Source organism: Petaurus breviceps, unplaced genomic scaffold (assembly GCF_028583685.1).
Source record: "Petaurus breviceps papuanus isolate PSGF00001 unplaced genomic scaffold, PetGlider_PUasm1.0 140, whole genome shotgun sequence".
Lineage (NCBI taxonomy): Eukaryota > Metazoa > Chordata > Mammalia > Diprotodontia > Petauridae > Petaurus > Petaurus breviceps.
Genome location: NW_027185698.1, coordinates 36,561,541 through 36,580,186, shown reverse-complemented (window position 1 = coordinate 36,580,186; position 18,646 = coordinate 36,561,541). Strand labels below are relative to the sequence as shown.

Sequence of the window (18,646 nt, the reverse complement as noted above, 5' to 3'; positions counted from 1 at the left end):
TCTCTTTTTTTAATTCAATTTTGTTTTCAGGTCCAAAATCTTTCCCTCTCCGTCTCCTCTTTTTCACCCCTTGAGAAGGAAAGAAAAAACTGTGGTGGTGGTGCTGTTGTTGAAGCAAACACAGTTAAGTGACCCACCCAGGGTCACATAGCTAGTAAATATCTGAGGTCAGATAACAATTCAGTCCTTCATAATTTCAGGCCAAGCAGTCTGTCCACTGCATTACCTTAGATGCTCTACTGAAAATAATACAGGTATGCAAAACAAATTCCAGGGGGAAGAGAGGAAAAAAGGAGACAAGAGAGAAAAAGGAAAGAAAGAAGGAAGGGAGGAACGAAGGAAGGAAGCCTCGGAGAGAGGGAGGGAGAGAAAATTTGTTTTGATATGAACTATGACTCCATCACTTTTCTACCCAGAGGACAACATGTTTCATCATGAGGCCTTTGGAACTGTGCTGGGTTACTGTGTTGATCAGAGTTCCTAAGAAGTTTATGTTCTAATGGGGGAAAACAACAGATAAAAGGGAGCTAGGAAAGTGGGGACAGACATATGCATGGAACCAAGGTGGAAAAACCAATAGTTAGGAGTAGAACTAGGAGAACAGTGGGGCCCAAAGCTGTGGAAGGAGCGGGAGTAGGAGGCAATAAGTGGCTGTGCCATTTGGAGAGCTGAACCAGATCATGGATGTAGCTTCCATGCCGGGCTCCTAGGTTTGAATGATGCACCCCAAGCTGTGTACTGGGGAAAGAGCAGGAACAGATGCAAACAGCAGCTAAATAGCTCAGATCCTGGGGCAAGGTCTCAGATTCAGCTTATGCCTGGTCTGAGGCCTGCAGCTGAATAACAAAAGCAGGGAGGTCAGACCAGGTGACTGAGCCTGAATTCCATCCCTCTACAAGGCCTTCCAGTGGTCTGGCCCTAAAGCAACTTATTGAAACTCCAACTGAGGGGAGCCTACAGCTGTGTTGTCCAGATTCAAACCCAGGTCAGGAGCTTGCAAAACCCAAACCAGGAAGTCATTAATCAGACTTCATCCTAGACCAGACTGCTCTGGGCCCAATGAATTTGTAGGTCCTTGGCCTAAGCCACCCAAGATCCTTAAAGAACACTAAATACCTAGAGAAAGCTGGACACCTCTGGACACCAGAGAGTACAAATCTGAACCCAAACAAGGATCACACATTTTCTTCAAAAATACGCAGAGTCCATCCAGCCTGAATATAAACTTTCCATTTAGCAAATACAATTGGAAGAATTAGTAATAATAATAATAATGATAATAACAGCATGGCCATAAAAAGCCATTTGGATGACAGGGACATCCAAGACAAATTCAGAAGAAGGTAATGGTTCCAAGAATATCAACAAGAAAAACCTATAGGAAAAACACAGCTTAGATGCAAGTCTATCTAGAATTCTTGAACTTAGAAGAAATGAAAACAGTAGAGAAAAAAAAGATGAAAAAGAAATGACAGCTATGGGAAAAAAACTTTAAAAAGCGAATTAACAGCTTAGCATAAAAGGTACAAAACCATACCCAAGCAACAACCTCCTTAAAAATTAGAATGGACTGAACAGAAATTAAAAACAAGAATTATTAAAACAAAGTCAAAAGACTAAAGAAAATAAGAAGAAAATGTAAGATAACTCAGATCAGAAATAACTGATGTACAGAAATAATTTAAGAATCCCTGGACTACGTGAAAGATATGACCCAAAAAAGAGCCCATCTGTAATATTTCAAGAAATTATTAAAAAAAAAAACCCTGCCCATATCTTATTAGAATCAGACAACAAAGGAAAATGGTCATCTCCTGAAAGAAAACCCAAAATGAAAACTCCCAGGAATTTTATAACCAAATCTAGGGTTTCCAGATAAAAGATAAATAATTTGCTTTTCACTTTTGAAAATCAGGATCATGTCTACCTGTCATATGTACCTAAATTATTTTCCGTTATTTTTCAAAGACAATCAGTTATTTCACCTGTATGTTGACTATCCCAGGAAAAAGTTCACCTGGGTCTGATGAGCTGAACTCACTGAAAGCAACTACATCCTTTACATTCTCAGGTACTTTGGACTTAGATTCCCTGTTAGTCATTTTTGTTTTATCTTCTGGAGTTTGAAGGTCATTCTTTGCAAAGAAAAGATAGGGATTGGACCTGTGATGTCATATCTAGGGAACTCTGGTGTACAGAACCATATTCAAAACTTCATTGTTAGTTCAACTGAAAATACTAAGAAATAAATATTTCTCTAGAATAAGACCTTTTCTAAGCTTTTCTTTTTCAAAATTATGTAAAAGGTCAAAAACAAAAACTAAATCCCCAAGGAAAATGGACTAGGAATTGTATGTAAATTTAAAATAATTTACTTAATTAGTTAAACTGCATTCCCCCACTCCCAGATAAGATTAGAGATAGGGCCAACCTAAGGGCAGAGTCAAAGAAGGAATTGAGTGGTTTTAAGATAAGATTAATGGCTATTATTCTCTTAGAACAGATGGTTAACCCCAAACCCTATTTTTTCATATTGTGACCTTTTCCTTATGCAAGATTCTTACACATATTCTTTAAATTGTCTGAAGTCATGAGGAATCTCTAAGAGTTTAGACATTTTTTTTCCCCAAACAGAAACAAGGCCTGAATTTAGAATAATTTTAAATTAATAAAAATTGTTTCTGGAAGAACCTTGCCTAAAATACAGAGTTGAATGTTAACTTTTTTTTATTTGACAAGAGTGAGGAAATTCACTTTACCAATGCAATGCAAGTCAGTACCTTTTATGCAGCTTAATAGTCCTAGGGAGCAGTCTCTAGCACTAAGTATTTCCCTGCCTTGCCCAGGATTACAAAGCCAGAATATGTCAGAGGTCAGACATAAAATCCAGCCTTCCTGGCCCCTAGACTAGTGCTTTCTGCAATGAGCCATGCTGCCCATCTCAAGCTTGGCAAAGCAAACAGAAGCAAGTAAGAAGTGTAGTTCTGCCTTCTATAGGTCCTTGAAACCCAATACAGTTAGACGTCTTTATCATGATGAAAGCACAGGTACCCAGATAACTGAATTTGTGAATGGCATGAAGGTAGAAGGTATAGCTAGCATATTAGATGGCAGAATTCAGAGCCAAAAAGATCCTGGCAGTCTCCGATGATATGCCAAATAGAGTAAGATAAAATGTAGAGGAATAAATGTCAAATCCTAAACTTGGGTTCAAAAAAAGAGAGAGGATGAAGGACAACAACAGTTACAATAGCTAACAACATCTAATAGCTAACAGAGCTCTCCCTGGGTCTCAGGCAGGCCGCCATGCCGGGCACTTCACAAACCTGATCTCATCTGATCCTCACAACAACCCTGGGAGGTAGGTGCTGTTGTTATCCCCATTTTAGGGATGAGGCAACTGAGGCAAAGGGGAGTGAAGTGCCTTGCCCAGGAATGTGGCTACACAAGGTATCAGCCCGTATTGGGGATTCCTTCCCCTGCATACTTCCCTATGACACCATCTCCTGAGCACTGACAGACTGGCTCTTCTTACTCCGGGGGACCCCACCTATGTTACTATTATTCAGTCATTTAGAGTTGCATCAGACTATTTGTGATCCTTTTAGGGGTTTTCTTGGCAAAGACCCTGGAGTGGTTTTGCCTTTCCCTCCTCCAGCTCATTTTACAGATTAGGAAACTGAGGCAAATAGAAGTTCAATGACAGGTCCACACTTGAACTCAGGTCTTCCTGACCCCAGACCTGGTGCTCTCTCCTCTGCACCACCTAGTGGCCCAAGCTGAGAATGCCTTATCAAACGATCAACAAGCCCTACGTAGCACCTACATGATGTCAGGCACTCTGCTAAGCCAGGAAAATGATACCAAGACAGAAGTGAGATGTTCCCTACCATAAATGCCAAATATATACACTACGAATAAAAGGTAGCCTTGGAGGGGGGAGGGGCACTAGCAGCTGGGGGAGGGGAGGGGAAGGCCGGACAGGCCGAAGGGGCAGCAGAGTCAGCTCCTGAAGGAAGCCAGGGATTCCATGAGGCCAAAATGAGAAGGGAGGGCACTGTAGGTACGAGGGGCATCCACTGAGACAGGGCACTGGAAAACCATTAGGAGGCCAGTGAGACCGGACCATGGAGTGCAGAAAGCAAGGCAGCAGGAGCTCAGCTGTGAAGAGCTGTGAATGCCAAGCAGAAGACTTCACATTCAACCCGAGGGGGTGGCAGGAAGCCACCAGAGATTACCGAGTAGGGGAGATCTGATCAGACCTTCATTGTCCTCACTGGTTCCTGCGGATTCAATGATCATTTCTATTCAAATGATGCTCAGATCTATTTATCCACCCCTACTCTGTCCAGTTTTGAGACTCCAACTGCCTACTGAGTATCTTCAAACCTGAGCCCACCATCTCCTCCTCCTCTCCAAACCCTTCCCAGGGCACCACCATTTTCCAGCCTCCCAGGCTCATAACCTAAGTCCAAAGCCCTCATTCTACCATGTCACCTCTCTGTTACCTCTAGGATCACGTATAAAATACTGTGTTTGGCCCCTTCCCTCCCTTCTCATTTCCTTGTACCCACTCCCCTCCACAGACTACCATCCACTGATATCACCCTCTATGTCTGGAATTCTCTCCTTCTGCCTCCTGGCTTTGCTGGCTTCTTTCACATCTCAGCTAAAATCCTACCTTCTGTGAGAAATGACTCATTTGTCCCATATATAAATTGTTTGTACATAATTGTTTGCATATTGCCTCCCCCATTAGATTTTGAGCTCCTGAAGGGAGTTTTGCCTTCCCAAATGCTTACTGACTTTTGATCTGGCTTTAGGAAAATCACTTTGGCAGTGTAATGGAGGCTGGACTGCAGTGGGGAGAAGCCTGAAGAATGAAGACCAAAGTGGAGCTACTGAAATGGTTGGTGGTGAGAAATGGGCTTGAATGAGGGTGTTAGTTCTCTGAGTGGAGGGAAGATGTGCTGTGAGAAATGCCAGAAGGTAAGTACAAGATCTGGCAAATGATTGTGCAGTGAAGTGAGAGTAAGGATGACAATTCCTGGTCCCTAGAAGAATGGCAATGTCTGAACAGAAAATGTAAAGTTGAGAAGAGAAGCAGGTTTGAGGGGAAAGAGAAAAGGAAAAAAAACTAGATGCATGCCTGCTCATGTCGCACAGCTAACTCTGTCCTGCTGTCAAGACTATCTGTTGTAATCTCTCAGTAATCTGGGGGGCAAAGTTTAGGCACACTGGTGGACAGGGGGATTTTGCTTAGTGCCTGTGGCTGTGGCTTGATTATAACTGCCCTGGGGGGGAAGATGCTCAGTGGACACAGAATGAGGTTGAGCCTGTACAGTCACAATGGTGGGGAAGGACATAAAGTCTCTGTAGCATGGCTGTGATGAAGAAAAGCTTAGAGACTGGCTAAAATCGGGAGGGTGAAATGCAACCCAGATGCCCACTCTCTGGGTGGCTGATTAAGCACCCTATGGGACCATGCTGTGGCTCCCTACTTTGGAAACCACTAATCTAGATAAGCATTTTCCAATCATTGGTCTGTGACCACATATTAATTGTGCCACAGTGGCTACTTCCAAGCTCAGGGACTGGTCATTAGTGGTTTCTGACATAAGTGTCAAAATTTTGTTTCACTTTACAAACACTGCATGGAACCTAATGAACCTATGGGCTCCAGACAATAGCAACAAATCTATCCAGGCAAACTGGCAGAGGAGTGACCTTAATAAGGGTGCGCTATGATTCATCTGCTAGGCATTTCACCCTCCACAAGCAAAGTCTTTCATCATTCAAGACATTGTGCTTTTAAAAACACTGATGTCATGGCTAGAAATAAATAGCAAGGTATACATTTACAATGACAAAGATAATTGGCTTTCCTTTGTAAAGGGATCACCTAGGACTGAGACAGTTGGGGAAGGTTTCATGGAAAAAGATATATTAAGAGCTGGTCCTTGAAGATAGAACTTAGAAAAAGTGGGAAGTTTGTACGGAAATGAACATAGAATAAATCTCTAAGTCTTACCAGTCAATTAGATAGATGTCTGGAGTTAGGTTATGTTTCTTGAAATGGGCAAATAATTTTGGCAGATTTTCTTCAAAGAATACTTCAAATGCTGCAAAGTATGTCAACATCTGTGGAAACAATGTGAAATGTACTACTAAACAAATTATTTATACAAGTCAGCCTTGTTTAATATATATTCATTTATCATATTCAATCATCACAGAAAAATCAACATTGTTCATGAAAGGCATAGGCTTTAAGAACCTTTCCAATCATTCTTTTTAAAAGTCAAAACATGGATTCATTGGAAATAGCTTGGAGTAACAATAATACTTTTTGTGTTAATCAAAAAACAAACAAATTTTATCTGAAAAATTATCTCCTAGGTCTCTTTCTAAGAGTTATACTAGTATTTGGCAAGTCACTGTGGCTGCTAAATTTTATGTTGGCTAGTATAAGTAGAAAACTCTGTACCCTGAAAGGTAACTTAACTTCGAGGACTATTTTTAATAAATATCACCACCATCATCACATGTTTCATAGGAATTAATAACAGAAGTACCTGCTTATATTTATATAGAGCTTTAGTATCCGGGTATCAACAAGGTTCCATATATACTTAACAACCTGAGGAAGAAAGTAGGGAAAATGTTCTCCTCATTTTGCAGAGAAGGAAAGCAATTGAGAACTACACGATCTGTCCAAGGTTGCAAAGCTACCAAGCTGAAGAGTTGAAAACATGCATCGTCTCACTATAAGATTTGTATTCTCTCACACCACTTTTGTTAATCTTATTTTTATTGATATCTTTTGCTTTTATATCATTTTAATTCCAAATAAATAATCCCCCTTCCATAGCCAGCAGGTTGTCCCTTGTGACAAGGATATTTTAAAGTGGGGGGGGGGGGAAGGATAGCTCAGCAAAACCAAGCAATTTTCTATATCAGCAGCCTCCCTACCCCCTACCTCAATAAAGAGGGGAGAGGAGGTACTGCATGGTTTTTAAATAGCTATGAAAGATCAAACATCCTCGTGATCAACTTCTTAAAGAAGAAATTATGAGAGAGAATTAAATGTATTTTACTTTTTTTGTTGCAACTTTTATAATTTTGCATGACCACAAAATGGGAATTTTGTAGAAAATGATTAATACAAAAATATTAACTCTACATATCTTGGTCAGAAAGCATACATTATACAAAACAAAATCAACCTGTATTAGGCAAATACTCCTGTTCTCTTATCTATGCATCCAAGAGAGCACCAAGCATAGTGCCCCAGCACTCAAATACCTCAACTGACCTTTCAAGAAAAAAATATGCTTACATTTAATTTTAGCTTGTAGAAGCATACTTTTTAAAAAAGCATCTTTTTAGTAAAACTGAGAATATTAAGAAAGAATAGTTCTTTAAAACTCTTTCCCAAATACTTAGGAGAAAGCCCCTTGTGACAGGCAAGTGACAGGACGATGACAAAAAAAACCTTTTCTCAGGAAATGGATGAGGGGTGTTTCCAGACTTTTAAGAGGAGTACCCCAGGTTTTGTTGACATCTTTGCCTCCCTATCCACTTGAAATAACTGGTACTGGAGCCTGTCTTCATTCTCCACAGAGAAAGCATTAAGATGGGATGGAAGGGAAGAGGTCCCTTTGCTTGCTCAGGAAGAAGCAGAGTGGTCCAGGCAACCTGGTTCCTCAACAATACTTAAAGATTAACAAAGATTCCATTTTCATGTATCATGTATATTTTACACTCCAAAAGATGTTATAAAATTGACAACAAACAAAATGAGCTAATTAATTAAGGTATATTCTTAGTAGTGACAATCTGTAAGGTTGGAAATGTTTATGCAAATAAGAAATAAATTTTAAAACTAAGTAATAGCAATTTTAATGCAAAGTTCCTTAATAGTATAATTTAAAGTTGGGAGGAACCATAGAGAAGTAAGTTATTCCTATACTCTCATTTTTTTTTAAAGCAATTGGGGTTAAGTAACTTGCTCAAGGTTACACGGCCAGTTATTTCTGGGTGTGGTGCTAAGTATCTGAGCCCAGATTTGATCCCCCAGGTCATCCCAACACTGGGGCCAGACTTGCTGAGCCACCTGGCCACCCCTAAGCAATTGGGGTTAAGTAACTTGCTCAAGGTTACACGGCCAGGTGTTTCTGGGTGGATGCTAAGTGTCTGAGCCCGGATTCATCCCCCAGGTCCTCCCAACACTGGGGCCGGTGCTCTTACTCACTGTGCTACCTGGCCGCCCCCCCCATACTCTCATTTTATGGATTAGGAAAAAAAGTAGTAAGTTTATTATGTAAGTAAATAGTATGCTTTAATTGTGTAAAGTCATGAAGCTAATAAGGAACAAAGCAAATACTGAAATCCAGGTTTTATTTTTTTTTTTGAGGGCAATTGGGGTTAAGTGACTTGCCCAAAGTCATATGGCTAGATATTGTGTCAAGTGTCTGAGGCTGGATTTGAACTCAGGTCCTCCTGACTCCAGGGCCAGTGCTCTATTCACTGCGCCACCTAGCCACCCTGAAATCCATGTTTTCTGATTGCGAATTCTTTGGATTTTCTAATACATAATAACAAATAACTGAAAGTCTAATTTATACCTTTTAAATTTACTTCATAATAACATTTAAATAGTGTTTCAAGGTTTGCAAAGCACTTTAGAAATGTTAATATTTAGAAATACTAACATTTTATTCTCATAACAAAGGTGCTTTAATATTCATTTTTCTGATGAAGAAACTTAGCTAGACTAAGCTTAAATGTCTTGCCTAGGGTCAGTTACACAGCTAATAAATGTATGAGGCTGAATTTTGACCTTAAGTTTTCCTGACTCTAAGTCCTGCACTTCATCCACTGTGTTGCCAACAAAATTAATAATCACTAATATCTGGAGATATTGGGTATTTTCCCAGTATTTTTTTTAAATTATGTAAGCCAACAACTACACTGTAATTTTCAAATTTGAGTTAATTTCATTTCTTAAAGTGAAGTTTGGAAATTGACAATTACTAGAATGACACAATTCAATTATAGAGTGATTACTCTGAATAAATTAAAAATTTTATAATAAGTTCACTCCAGGTCACAGTTACTCATAAAAGAAATGTGCTACTGTACTACTATGCCCTCTTAACAAAACTTGGTGGTCAACTACAACCTCTATCATTCAATATTATTCAGTCTGATTTTGCCAATGATTAGGGTCTACTTAGGTGATGTGTCACTTCTGATAAATGCTACTGGAAAAAGTGACTTTTATTTTTTTTAAACAGCAATGAGCTAAATTACTTAAAGTCTTGGAGCGTCAAAGTAAAGTAGATAGAGCAAGGAGTAACTAACAACAAAAATTAGTTCTTTGTGCACCACCGATAAAGGGGGAATATTTCATTAAAATAATTACAGCAACTACAGAATACTCACAAGGCCATGGTCCACTCGAAAAAAAGCCATTTGACAAGGTTTATTCAAAAGATTAGAAAATGCAATAAAGGCATCTGCAGTATCTAAGTTCAGAATCAATACTGCTGCTATAAATGACATGCCCTGAACCTAAAAGAAGAAAAATATTAAACTAGTATCAACCAAAATAGATATGTATACACACACAGTGCACATTTTTATTATATTTCACAAACTAAAAGTTGGGTGTTCCTGTAGTTCAAAATGTATCTATCACTCTTCATTCCAACATATTACAAGGGAAATTAATAGCCCCTTTCCCATCCACTTTCCCCCCGCCCCACCACCACCAACCTCACTGCTGAAATTCAATGTTTAGAACTGAGTTGGTAATATTAAGATGGACCAGGACTGTATTCATGGTTTTTATCTCTCTTTGCTCTTTTCCCTAGCCCCCGTTCATGTCTGTCCCTAATCCCTATTATTTTCTGTATGTCTCAACCTGCCTGTCTTTTTAACCCCAAAGATGAACAATATAATAGTAAACAAAAATTCATTTTCACTGCACACTTGAAAAAAATTCCCTCACTGTATGTACTTTATCCTGTCTCAGAAAAAAAGCTTTCATGAAGGTGAATAAATTAACTAGTACAAGTGGGCACAAAAATAGAAATGTCAACCAATCAGATTTTTAACTGTGCCACGATTAGAAGGGTCTGTAGCAGAAATTCTATATACATTGTTGACTATGCAATTTATCAGCAGACTTCTAATTCTCTCTCTTTATCAAAAATGATGAGGCCATGTAATTTAACTTGAGATTTTCTATTGTAATATGCTACACACACAAAAAAGTTCTATTTCTGTTCAGCTTATACCACCCCAAAACACTGAAGAATAACTTCACTTACATAACCAACATCCGGTCTGTAACAAGTATAAGCGCCCAAAATACTGTGCAACATGTCATGATATGGACCACCCTATAACAATCAACACACCAAAAACAATACATGCATAAGTATGGTTAGTACTGGGAGTAACTTTTCACATGGGTTACCAGCAATCCATAGTTAATCCTATGAAGTTATCTCACTAATAAAATTTAGAGCCTAGCCCCTTCAGAAAAGCAGCAGGTTAGGTTTGAATGCTGGAGTGTTAGCCTTACGCTCCTTACTTGTTTTCTCCTACATAGCTACATACTTTTTCAGAACAGAAAAAATAAGCTATATCTAAAACAGACATATGATACAGGCAAGTGTTTTGTTGTTTCTCATTCTGTTTCTTCACCATTCTCAGCTTTTCTGTTTCTTATCTCTCAATGAGTTTCTGCTTACCTCTTCCTTTCTGCCCTCTCAGTTTTGCCTTCCTTTCTTTACCTGTGTAGCTACTGTTACATGTAGGATCTCACAAATTAACCCTATGGCTGATCCCCTGTTATTTCAAAATATATGAAGTCACCAGTTTTGCTCCCCTCTCCTTCAACTACTGTGTATTACTTGTATATATTTGTACACATTCACTATTTAGAACAGGAGTGGAAAACCCATACACAAGTAAAAAGCAATACAGTTTGGTAGGTTTTCTTTGGGAGATATCAAAAGTTCAATCCACTTACTTTTACAAATATCAACAACAGGGAGCACAAAATTTTATTAAATGCGGGAAAACAAAAAAGTGATGAAACTACCAACTAATGAGACCATCATGTTGATCTCTCCCTCCTTGTACTCTAGATTCTATCCCTACCTCCTCTAGGACATATCTTTTACATGTACTTCTCTCTTTATAGAATCTTCTATTTCTCTTTTTCCAAGGGCTCTTTACTTATACATTCAAAGATGCTGTCCTTTTCATCTACTCTCAGACACAGCAAATCTTTGATGCACATACATGGTCATGTTAATTAGTGCACACTGAGATATGTGCCCAAAATGCAAAGGCAAGTAGTTAAACATATCAAATGAGTGTTTAAAATAGCATAAGTAAAGGGTTTCTATATCATTAAGGATAGAATATTCAAAAACTGGGAAGTGACATATTCTGATATTTAATTTATAAAAATGTATAGTTCATCATCTTCAAATTTTAAGCAGAAACTACTGATGTAAAAATATCTTATACCACTTACTTGCTGGAAAATACAGAGATTAGGAAATGTTCTAGAAATGTCCAGTTTGATTAGTTCCAGACTAGCTTCTCTGTCAGCTGCAGAAAAATTTGTATCTATAAAAAACAAAGAATGACAATGCATATAAGAAACATATATGTAAATCTAAATTACAAGCATCAGGGGTTTTATAATTGTGTGTCCCTAATGGATTCTTAGTGAATACACTGTCATAACTATATTTTAAATCAAGGAGTTATCTTTAAAAGTAGTAATGACTAATTTTTTAAAGATTAGAGTTATTCTCTTTTCACCTTTCAAAAACAAAGAGGACAAAAATTTGAGTGACATATAGTGAGGGGCAGTGGGCCAGAATAAGAATATAGTTCTTTCTAATACACTATACTACCTGCACATAAAACTAAAACTAAGTACCGTACCATTTGTACAAACTGAGTTTATTTTGAACACAACATTTTAAAACCAAGATCCATGTGAATTTACAGCTTACTTTTGTTCAAGTCAGGAAATTTAAAAACCAATTTATTACTGGAACATTGTGTGATATTTTCTAGCACTTTAAAAACTGAGTGATTTGACAAATTAGCTACATCATCAAAACTGGATACTAGTTATAATTAAAAAATAAATATTTTGATTAAAAAATCAAAACGTTATACTAGTTATAGGTAAAAATAAATATTTTCTAACTTGGAACTATTTTTCCAAATCTACTTGTGACTAGGATCTCAAATTTTTGGAATTTTTTCACTTTTTTTTTTAAGCAATTGGGGTTAAGTAACTTGCTCAAGGTTACATGGCCAGTTATTTTGTGTGGGTGCCAAGTATCTGAGGCTGGAACCGATCTCAGGTCTCCCGACCGGGGTCAACACTCTTACTCAGTGCGCCACCTGGCCGCCCCTGAATTTTTTCACTTTCATCTCAGATTTTCTCAGCTATCATTTTTACCACTAGTAAAATCTTATAACTAAGAAATGTTCAAGTGTTAAGCCAGGAAAATGTACTCACTACTCTAATTACTCTATATGAAAAATGCTATAATAATATAATTCAAGTTTCAAATCCTAAAACTACTGCAAGTTAGAAAGCAATCCCCATATAAAATGACACTGTACTTCAGTTACTTGAAACAAGTCATCCAGGATATTTCTAGTTTACTTTCTTGCTCTCTGGGCTCAAAAACCACACAGACATACCTTTAAAATAACAAAATGGTAATGCCATATTGCCTTGGAAGATTTCTAGGAACACTGAGGCATGTGTGTAGTTTTCCTTTGGGGAAGTACAACACATTTTTCTTGAAATCAATTCTATATTTTGAAGCTCTAGATGCTATTGTTGATACTGTTATAAATAATGTGAATAATTTTAAAAGGGAAAACTATTGATTGTACACAAGAGTCTGCATACTTACACAAGAAATTTTCACTTAGAACCAGAATGGCTATGTTATATTTACTATTAAAAAGTTTTATTCTCCCATTTAAAAATTCTCATTCCTAAACAGCAATGTATGCATTCTTCTCTAATACTTAATAGTCTTCATAAATTTTATAGTTTCACTTTTAGATTAAGAAAAAAATGTTAAAATCCAATTAAATTACTAATTTTTTGGGTGGGAGGAGTATTTGCAGGGGGAAAGGCAGGGCAATTAGGGTTAAGTGACTTGCCCAAGGTCACAAAGCTAGTAACTGTTAAGTGTCGGAGGCCAAATTTGAACTCAGGTCCTCCTGACTCCAGGGCCAGTGCTCTATTCACTGAGCCACCTAGCCACCCTACTAATTTATTTTTTAATGCACACTGTTAATGGCAGCATTGTGTGCTGAATTCACATACAAACAAACCTTCATTCTCTGATTCAGAGGCCCCAGAACTAAGGGACCGCCACTTTTCCTTGGCTCGAGCGAGGCAAATATCATAGAGTTCTGAAAGAAATTAAATCATTTTTAAAATCACTTAATGAAGTGAGCAAAACCAGGAGAAAAATTTTAAAAGTAATAGCAATACAGTAGAAATAATCAACTTTGGAAGACCTAGTATTTCTGATCAACACAATTACCAACCACAATTCCAAAGGACTCATGATGCTATCCACCTCCACTTAGATAACTAATGGACTCAGAGTACAGAATGAAGCAAGCACATTTTCTTTTATTTCTTTTTTCTTTCTTTCTTCCTTTTTAAGAATATGGTTAATGCTAAAATCTGTTTTTCTTAACTATGCAATTTTGTAATGGGCTTTGTTTTTCTTGCTTCCTCAATGGGTGAGAAGAGGAAGAGTAGGGAAAGACTTTGAAAATGAAAAGAAAACAAAATTTAATTTTAAAAAACTCACTTTCTATATCAGTTGCTAATACTTGAGGGGAAAAATGTCAAAATGCTTCCAAATATTTTACAGTGTTTAAAATATTTTAGTAAGTAGGCTAAAGTTTACTTTTTAAAGCAAACTAAAGCCATTTATTAAAATACTATTTTTAAAAATTAGCCTCAAGGTATTCTATGCTTTCAAATTCTACTCATATGATGAATCTCCTCACCCTAAAAAGAGAATAAAAGGAACTTGCAGGTCTTCTACTGTATATTTCTTCCTTTCTCCTAGTTCCATACCAACAGAAAAATAAAATGAAGGGAAGAGGAAAATAAGGAAGACTTAAGACCCTGGATTTTACTGCTCTAAAAGAATTCCATGTCAAAAAGCATGTACTAAATACCAACTACACAAAAGTATGGCAGAGTATATGGCATAAAGAGAAGCATAAATACCAAGGCAGAGCAGAGTGTTGATATACAAAAAAGTAAAGATTCAGACAAAAACATTCTCAGAAAATTTTAGGAGGAAAAAAATGGTTTCAGCTAGGAAAATTTAAAAAGGTTTTTATGAAGAAGGCAGCTGATGAGCCTTGAAGAAATAGGATTTCAACAGTTTGAGAGGGAGAGAGGGTCAGCCAGCATCAACAAAGAGGGGAGACAGCAGGACATCAGGGACTAGGTAGTAGTTGAGTTCGAATGGAAGGTTGTGAGAAGGGGAGTAATATGAAATAAGGCAGGCTGGAGGAGACCTGCAGGACAGCTTTAAACGCTAAGCAAATTTTATTTTATTTCACAGACAGCAGAAACAAACTGAAGGGAAAGTGTCAGATTTGTGCATTAACAAGAGTATTCTAGCAACTGTGCGAAGGCTGGAAGTCAAAAAAAGAAACAAAATGGCTGTAAATGACAAAGATCATTGCAAATGGAATAAGTAAAACAACTGAACCAGAAAGACCCTGATCACGTTAAAGGAAGTCAGATTACAGTAAGGATTCATTCTTTACTTTGAATTACTTTTCAGTAAATTTAAGAATGAATCAATGCCAAGGTTGGGAGTAGAAACGCAAATAAATTGCAAGTTCTGGCTAAGATTAACATACACCCACTTTCTTACACATATTTCATAATTCATTTGTTGTGAAAAGATATACAAGACTGACCATGCTAAACAAGAAAGCTTTAAAATGAAGAGAGGAAAGGGAAGGTGGAAACTGCTTACTCAGATTTGACAAATCCCGCTGGTCCTTGTACATAGTAGCAGATACAACAGAGAAATAGCAGAAAAGAGAATCAATTATACACGTAAGATAACACCCAAGAAGAGACCCAGCAAGAAAATCCATGCTCTCAAATATCTGTTGTTCCAGATATCTATACACAAAGCATGAGGAATCAACAGAGGAGACTCTAACACAACAAGACAATGTTGTGTCTTGAATGAACTCACAGATATCAATGAAAACTTGGTGAGATAGGACTCATGATTGAATTATAGCTCTGAAAGTACTTTATTAAAAAGGAACAGAACATATAAAAGGGAAAGGTAGAGCAGCATCCTACATTGAGAAGTACTCCTGCTTCCAGCAACTCAGAGTGGGGAAGGATGATGGAGAGAAGCAATTTTAGGTAGGGGATGTAGAGAAGGAATTAAAGAATTTGGGAAACAGATTAAAAACTGAACATGTAAAGCATAATAATGAAATAATGGGGAATGTCAGTGATCCAAACACATGTAAGAGTTTGTGTCCAAAGCACAGCAGCTTATAAATCTGTGATTTACTTTAATGATCATTTCATTCTTCGAAAGATAAAAGCAAGGAGAAATTGTATTCTTGACCTAATTCTGACAAAGGATAAATAACAATAAGACAACATTTTAGAGTGCTTTCAGATTTACAAAGCACTTTACACAGGTCCTCTCATTTGATTCTTTACAACAGCCCCATGAGGTGCTTCTAGCTGTTGTTAGCTTTTTTATAATCAAGGAAATTGTGTTTTCCTTAATTTCGATTTTATAATTAAGGAAACTAAGATTCAAAAGGGTAAGAACCTAGTTCCTAAAGCAGAAAGGGCAGAAATCTTAGGGAGAAGAGTTAAGGAGTATTCACAATTGAGAAGTAAAGGGTCGTATGTATTTTGACATGCATCTCAGATTTTGAAAGAGCTATTTTTCAAAAGCTTCAGAAAGAGGATAGGTAGGATTCAATGACCTAATATTTTTACAAGAGAAATTAACACAAATGTGATGGAAAGCTCTCAAGAACAACATTATTTAGACAGAAGCAGAAATTACTCTGATGAGAAAGAGAGCAAGAATTATAAAGCTCGCATTTATAAAGCATTTTAAAGTTTGCACATTATTTTACATACTCTAACTCTTGCAACAATCCTGTGAGGAAGAAACTGAGACACACAAAGAGGTTGAGTAACTTCATCCATATCTAAGGCAGAATTCCAATTCAGGTCCTCCCAACTCCAAGTTTTATGCTCTATCCACTGGACCACCTGGCTTCCAATTATAACAGCCTTAAATACACTAATGTATATATGTCTGCCTGCCTCGAGTCTGTTCCCACGTTAAATGACACTAAGGAAGAAGCATTCCCAGATGCTCTGTTTGCACTTTAAAGCACAAGAGGAGGTCCCCATCTCACTGGCAGCGGAAGCCTTCCCTCCTGCAGAGCAGGGGCTATCATACCATTCGAGTGTATTCCCAATGCCAGGATAGCACTTTGCATACACTAACCATTTCATAAACGTTTTATTTGCTCACTTTTTCATCCACTCCAGTCCCTCCTCCACTTGGCCATAAAGGCCATCTTCCTAAAGCACGGGAAGTCTGACCAAATCACTCCTTAACTTCTAGTGGCTCCCAATTTTCTCTAAAACCAGAGAGAGGATCCTCTCTTTGGCTTTTAAAACCATAGCCCAAGTCCTTCCTACCTTTCCAGTATCCTTATACCTGACTCCCTCCACATACTCTATGACACTAATGTCTCTGGCCCCTTTGCTTTTCCATTCCCCCAGACACTGTCTTCCACTTCCCACCATTTTCCCTGGCTGTATGCCACACCTAGAATGCTCTCCCTCCTCATCTCTACCTCCTGGATTCCTTTCAGTCTCAGTTAAAATGAGACCCTCTACAAGAAGCCTTTTCTTGCAGAAGAAATAATAATGCCTTACCTTTGAGCTCACCTCCAAGTGCCATGCATTTATCTTGTTTGTATATAATAGTCTGCATGTTGTCTCCCTACTAGACTGTGAGCTCCTTGAGGGAGGGACCATTTTCACCTTTCTTTGTAAGCCCAGGGCTTAACCCGGCACACAACACATAATAAATTCTTAATAAATGCTGGCTGACTGGACTTGATTCCATCCCACTGCCACCATTCTCCACTCACAAGATGATAATAAGATGTTTAAAAGACCTTTGAGTCTCAATAGGACTGTGATAATTGATACTACTGTAACTTAATCTACTGTAACTTAACTCTAGATGTAGACAATTATTATGCCAATATATAGAGAAGCAGCAGATGGAGAGCGGGTGGTTTGTGTTGAAATGTCAAAGAACAAAGACAGCAATGCAAAACTGAAAACGTTACAAGCCCAAGCTCTGAGCTCAGTTCTATGCACTCTTAGCATTCTCAGGCTCATCACATATTAATTACTCTTCCTAACAATACACTAGATGAGGCGAGGGAATCAATACTATTTTCAATATGAGTAACATGTATACAGGGAAAATGGAAGATACTCACCATGGGTAATATTTAACTCATTGCCTATCGCCAAGCTCCAGACTTTACCTCTCACACTTGGAGGAATACCTTGCCACCATAATTCTCGAACTTTTCGAGAACAGCACCTGGGTAAAAATGAAGCATCATTCAAACCAGCACGACTTCAGTGCTTTTATGGTACCTTATATATGCACACGCTATTATTAAAGATAAACACATCAGCTGGAGGGCACGGGAATGGGATTAATACATCTAAATAAGGGCAAAATTAATAAAACTCCATTCTGATTGTGATTAACTAATGATCTGGCCTGTAGCTTTCAGTTCAACTCATCAACCTTTGCGTATTCATTCACCCAGTGATGTGGTTAGCAGAGACTTCAAAACATTATTTGCTCTACCTGGACTGTGAACACACAGCACGTAAGTTCACCCAAAAGTTACTGTGTGAACAATTCTGCAGTAGCTTCTAGTATTGTGCATCAATATGGCCCAAGAATAACTTCAGTGTTGTACATAAAATCTCTTCTTCCATCTGCATGCAAGAAATCATGTGGCCTAATATGCTTTTGGACTCTAAGGGAGGCAGGTGGGGCGGGGAGTGGGAGACACCATTAATCATTAAGTATTTAATGCTCAAACTCTGGTCCCACTTGCAAATACTTTATAGTACCTCAAAGCACTTTCACACATATGATCTCATCTGAAATGCAAAACAACACAGAGAACTGTTTCTTCCTCTAGAAAATGAAAGGGTTGGACAAGATGGCCTCTGAGGACCCTTCTATGTCTAATATCCTATGATTATTACATCTTTACAGATAAAGAAACTTGGGAGCAGTAAGGTTAAGTGACTTGTGCAAGATAATACAACTAGGAAGTAGAGGAAACCAGAATTAAAGTGTTGGCACTTGGATTCCTGGCACACTGCTCTCTCCTCTATCACACCCTGCCAGCCACAGGTACAGTGCCAAGGTAGAAAGAGGCATGATTAGATCTCAGGGGAGTCACCAAGCCAAGGTAACCCAAGTACTAA

At 37.9% G+C, this 18,646-nt stretch overlaps 1 protein-coding gene across 3 annotated transcripts in view; it reads right to left on the bottom strand.

The window, feature by feature from the left end:
- Nucleotides 1-18,646, bottom strand: part of TBC1D14 (TBC1 domain family member 14) — a 104,431-nt gene that overhangs the window by 12,852 nt on the left and 72,933 nt on the right. For 2 of the 3 annotated variants that reach the window (XM_069070195.1, XM_069070215.1), the window contains 6 exons: nucleotides 17,629-17,735; nucleotides 13,402-13,482; nucleotides 11,558-11,652; nucleotides 10,338-10,409; nucleotides 9,448-9,576; nucleotides 6,032-6,141 (listed from right to left, as the gene is read on the bottom strand). In XM_069070195.1, coding sequence (XP_068926296.1) covers nucleotides 6,032-6,141; nucleotides 9,448-9,576; nucleotides 10,338-10,409; nucleotides 11,558-11,652; nucleotides 13,402-13,482; nucleotides 17,629-17,735 — 594 coding nt within the window. The remainder of the gene's footprint in view (nucleotides 1-6,031; nucleotides 6,142-9,447; nucleotides 9,577-10,337; nucleotides 10,410-11,557; nucleotides 11,653-13,401; nucleotides 13,483-17,628; nucleotides 17,736-18,646) is intronic. The other variant, XM_069070205.1, reaches the window with a different exon arrangement.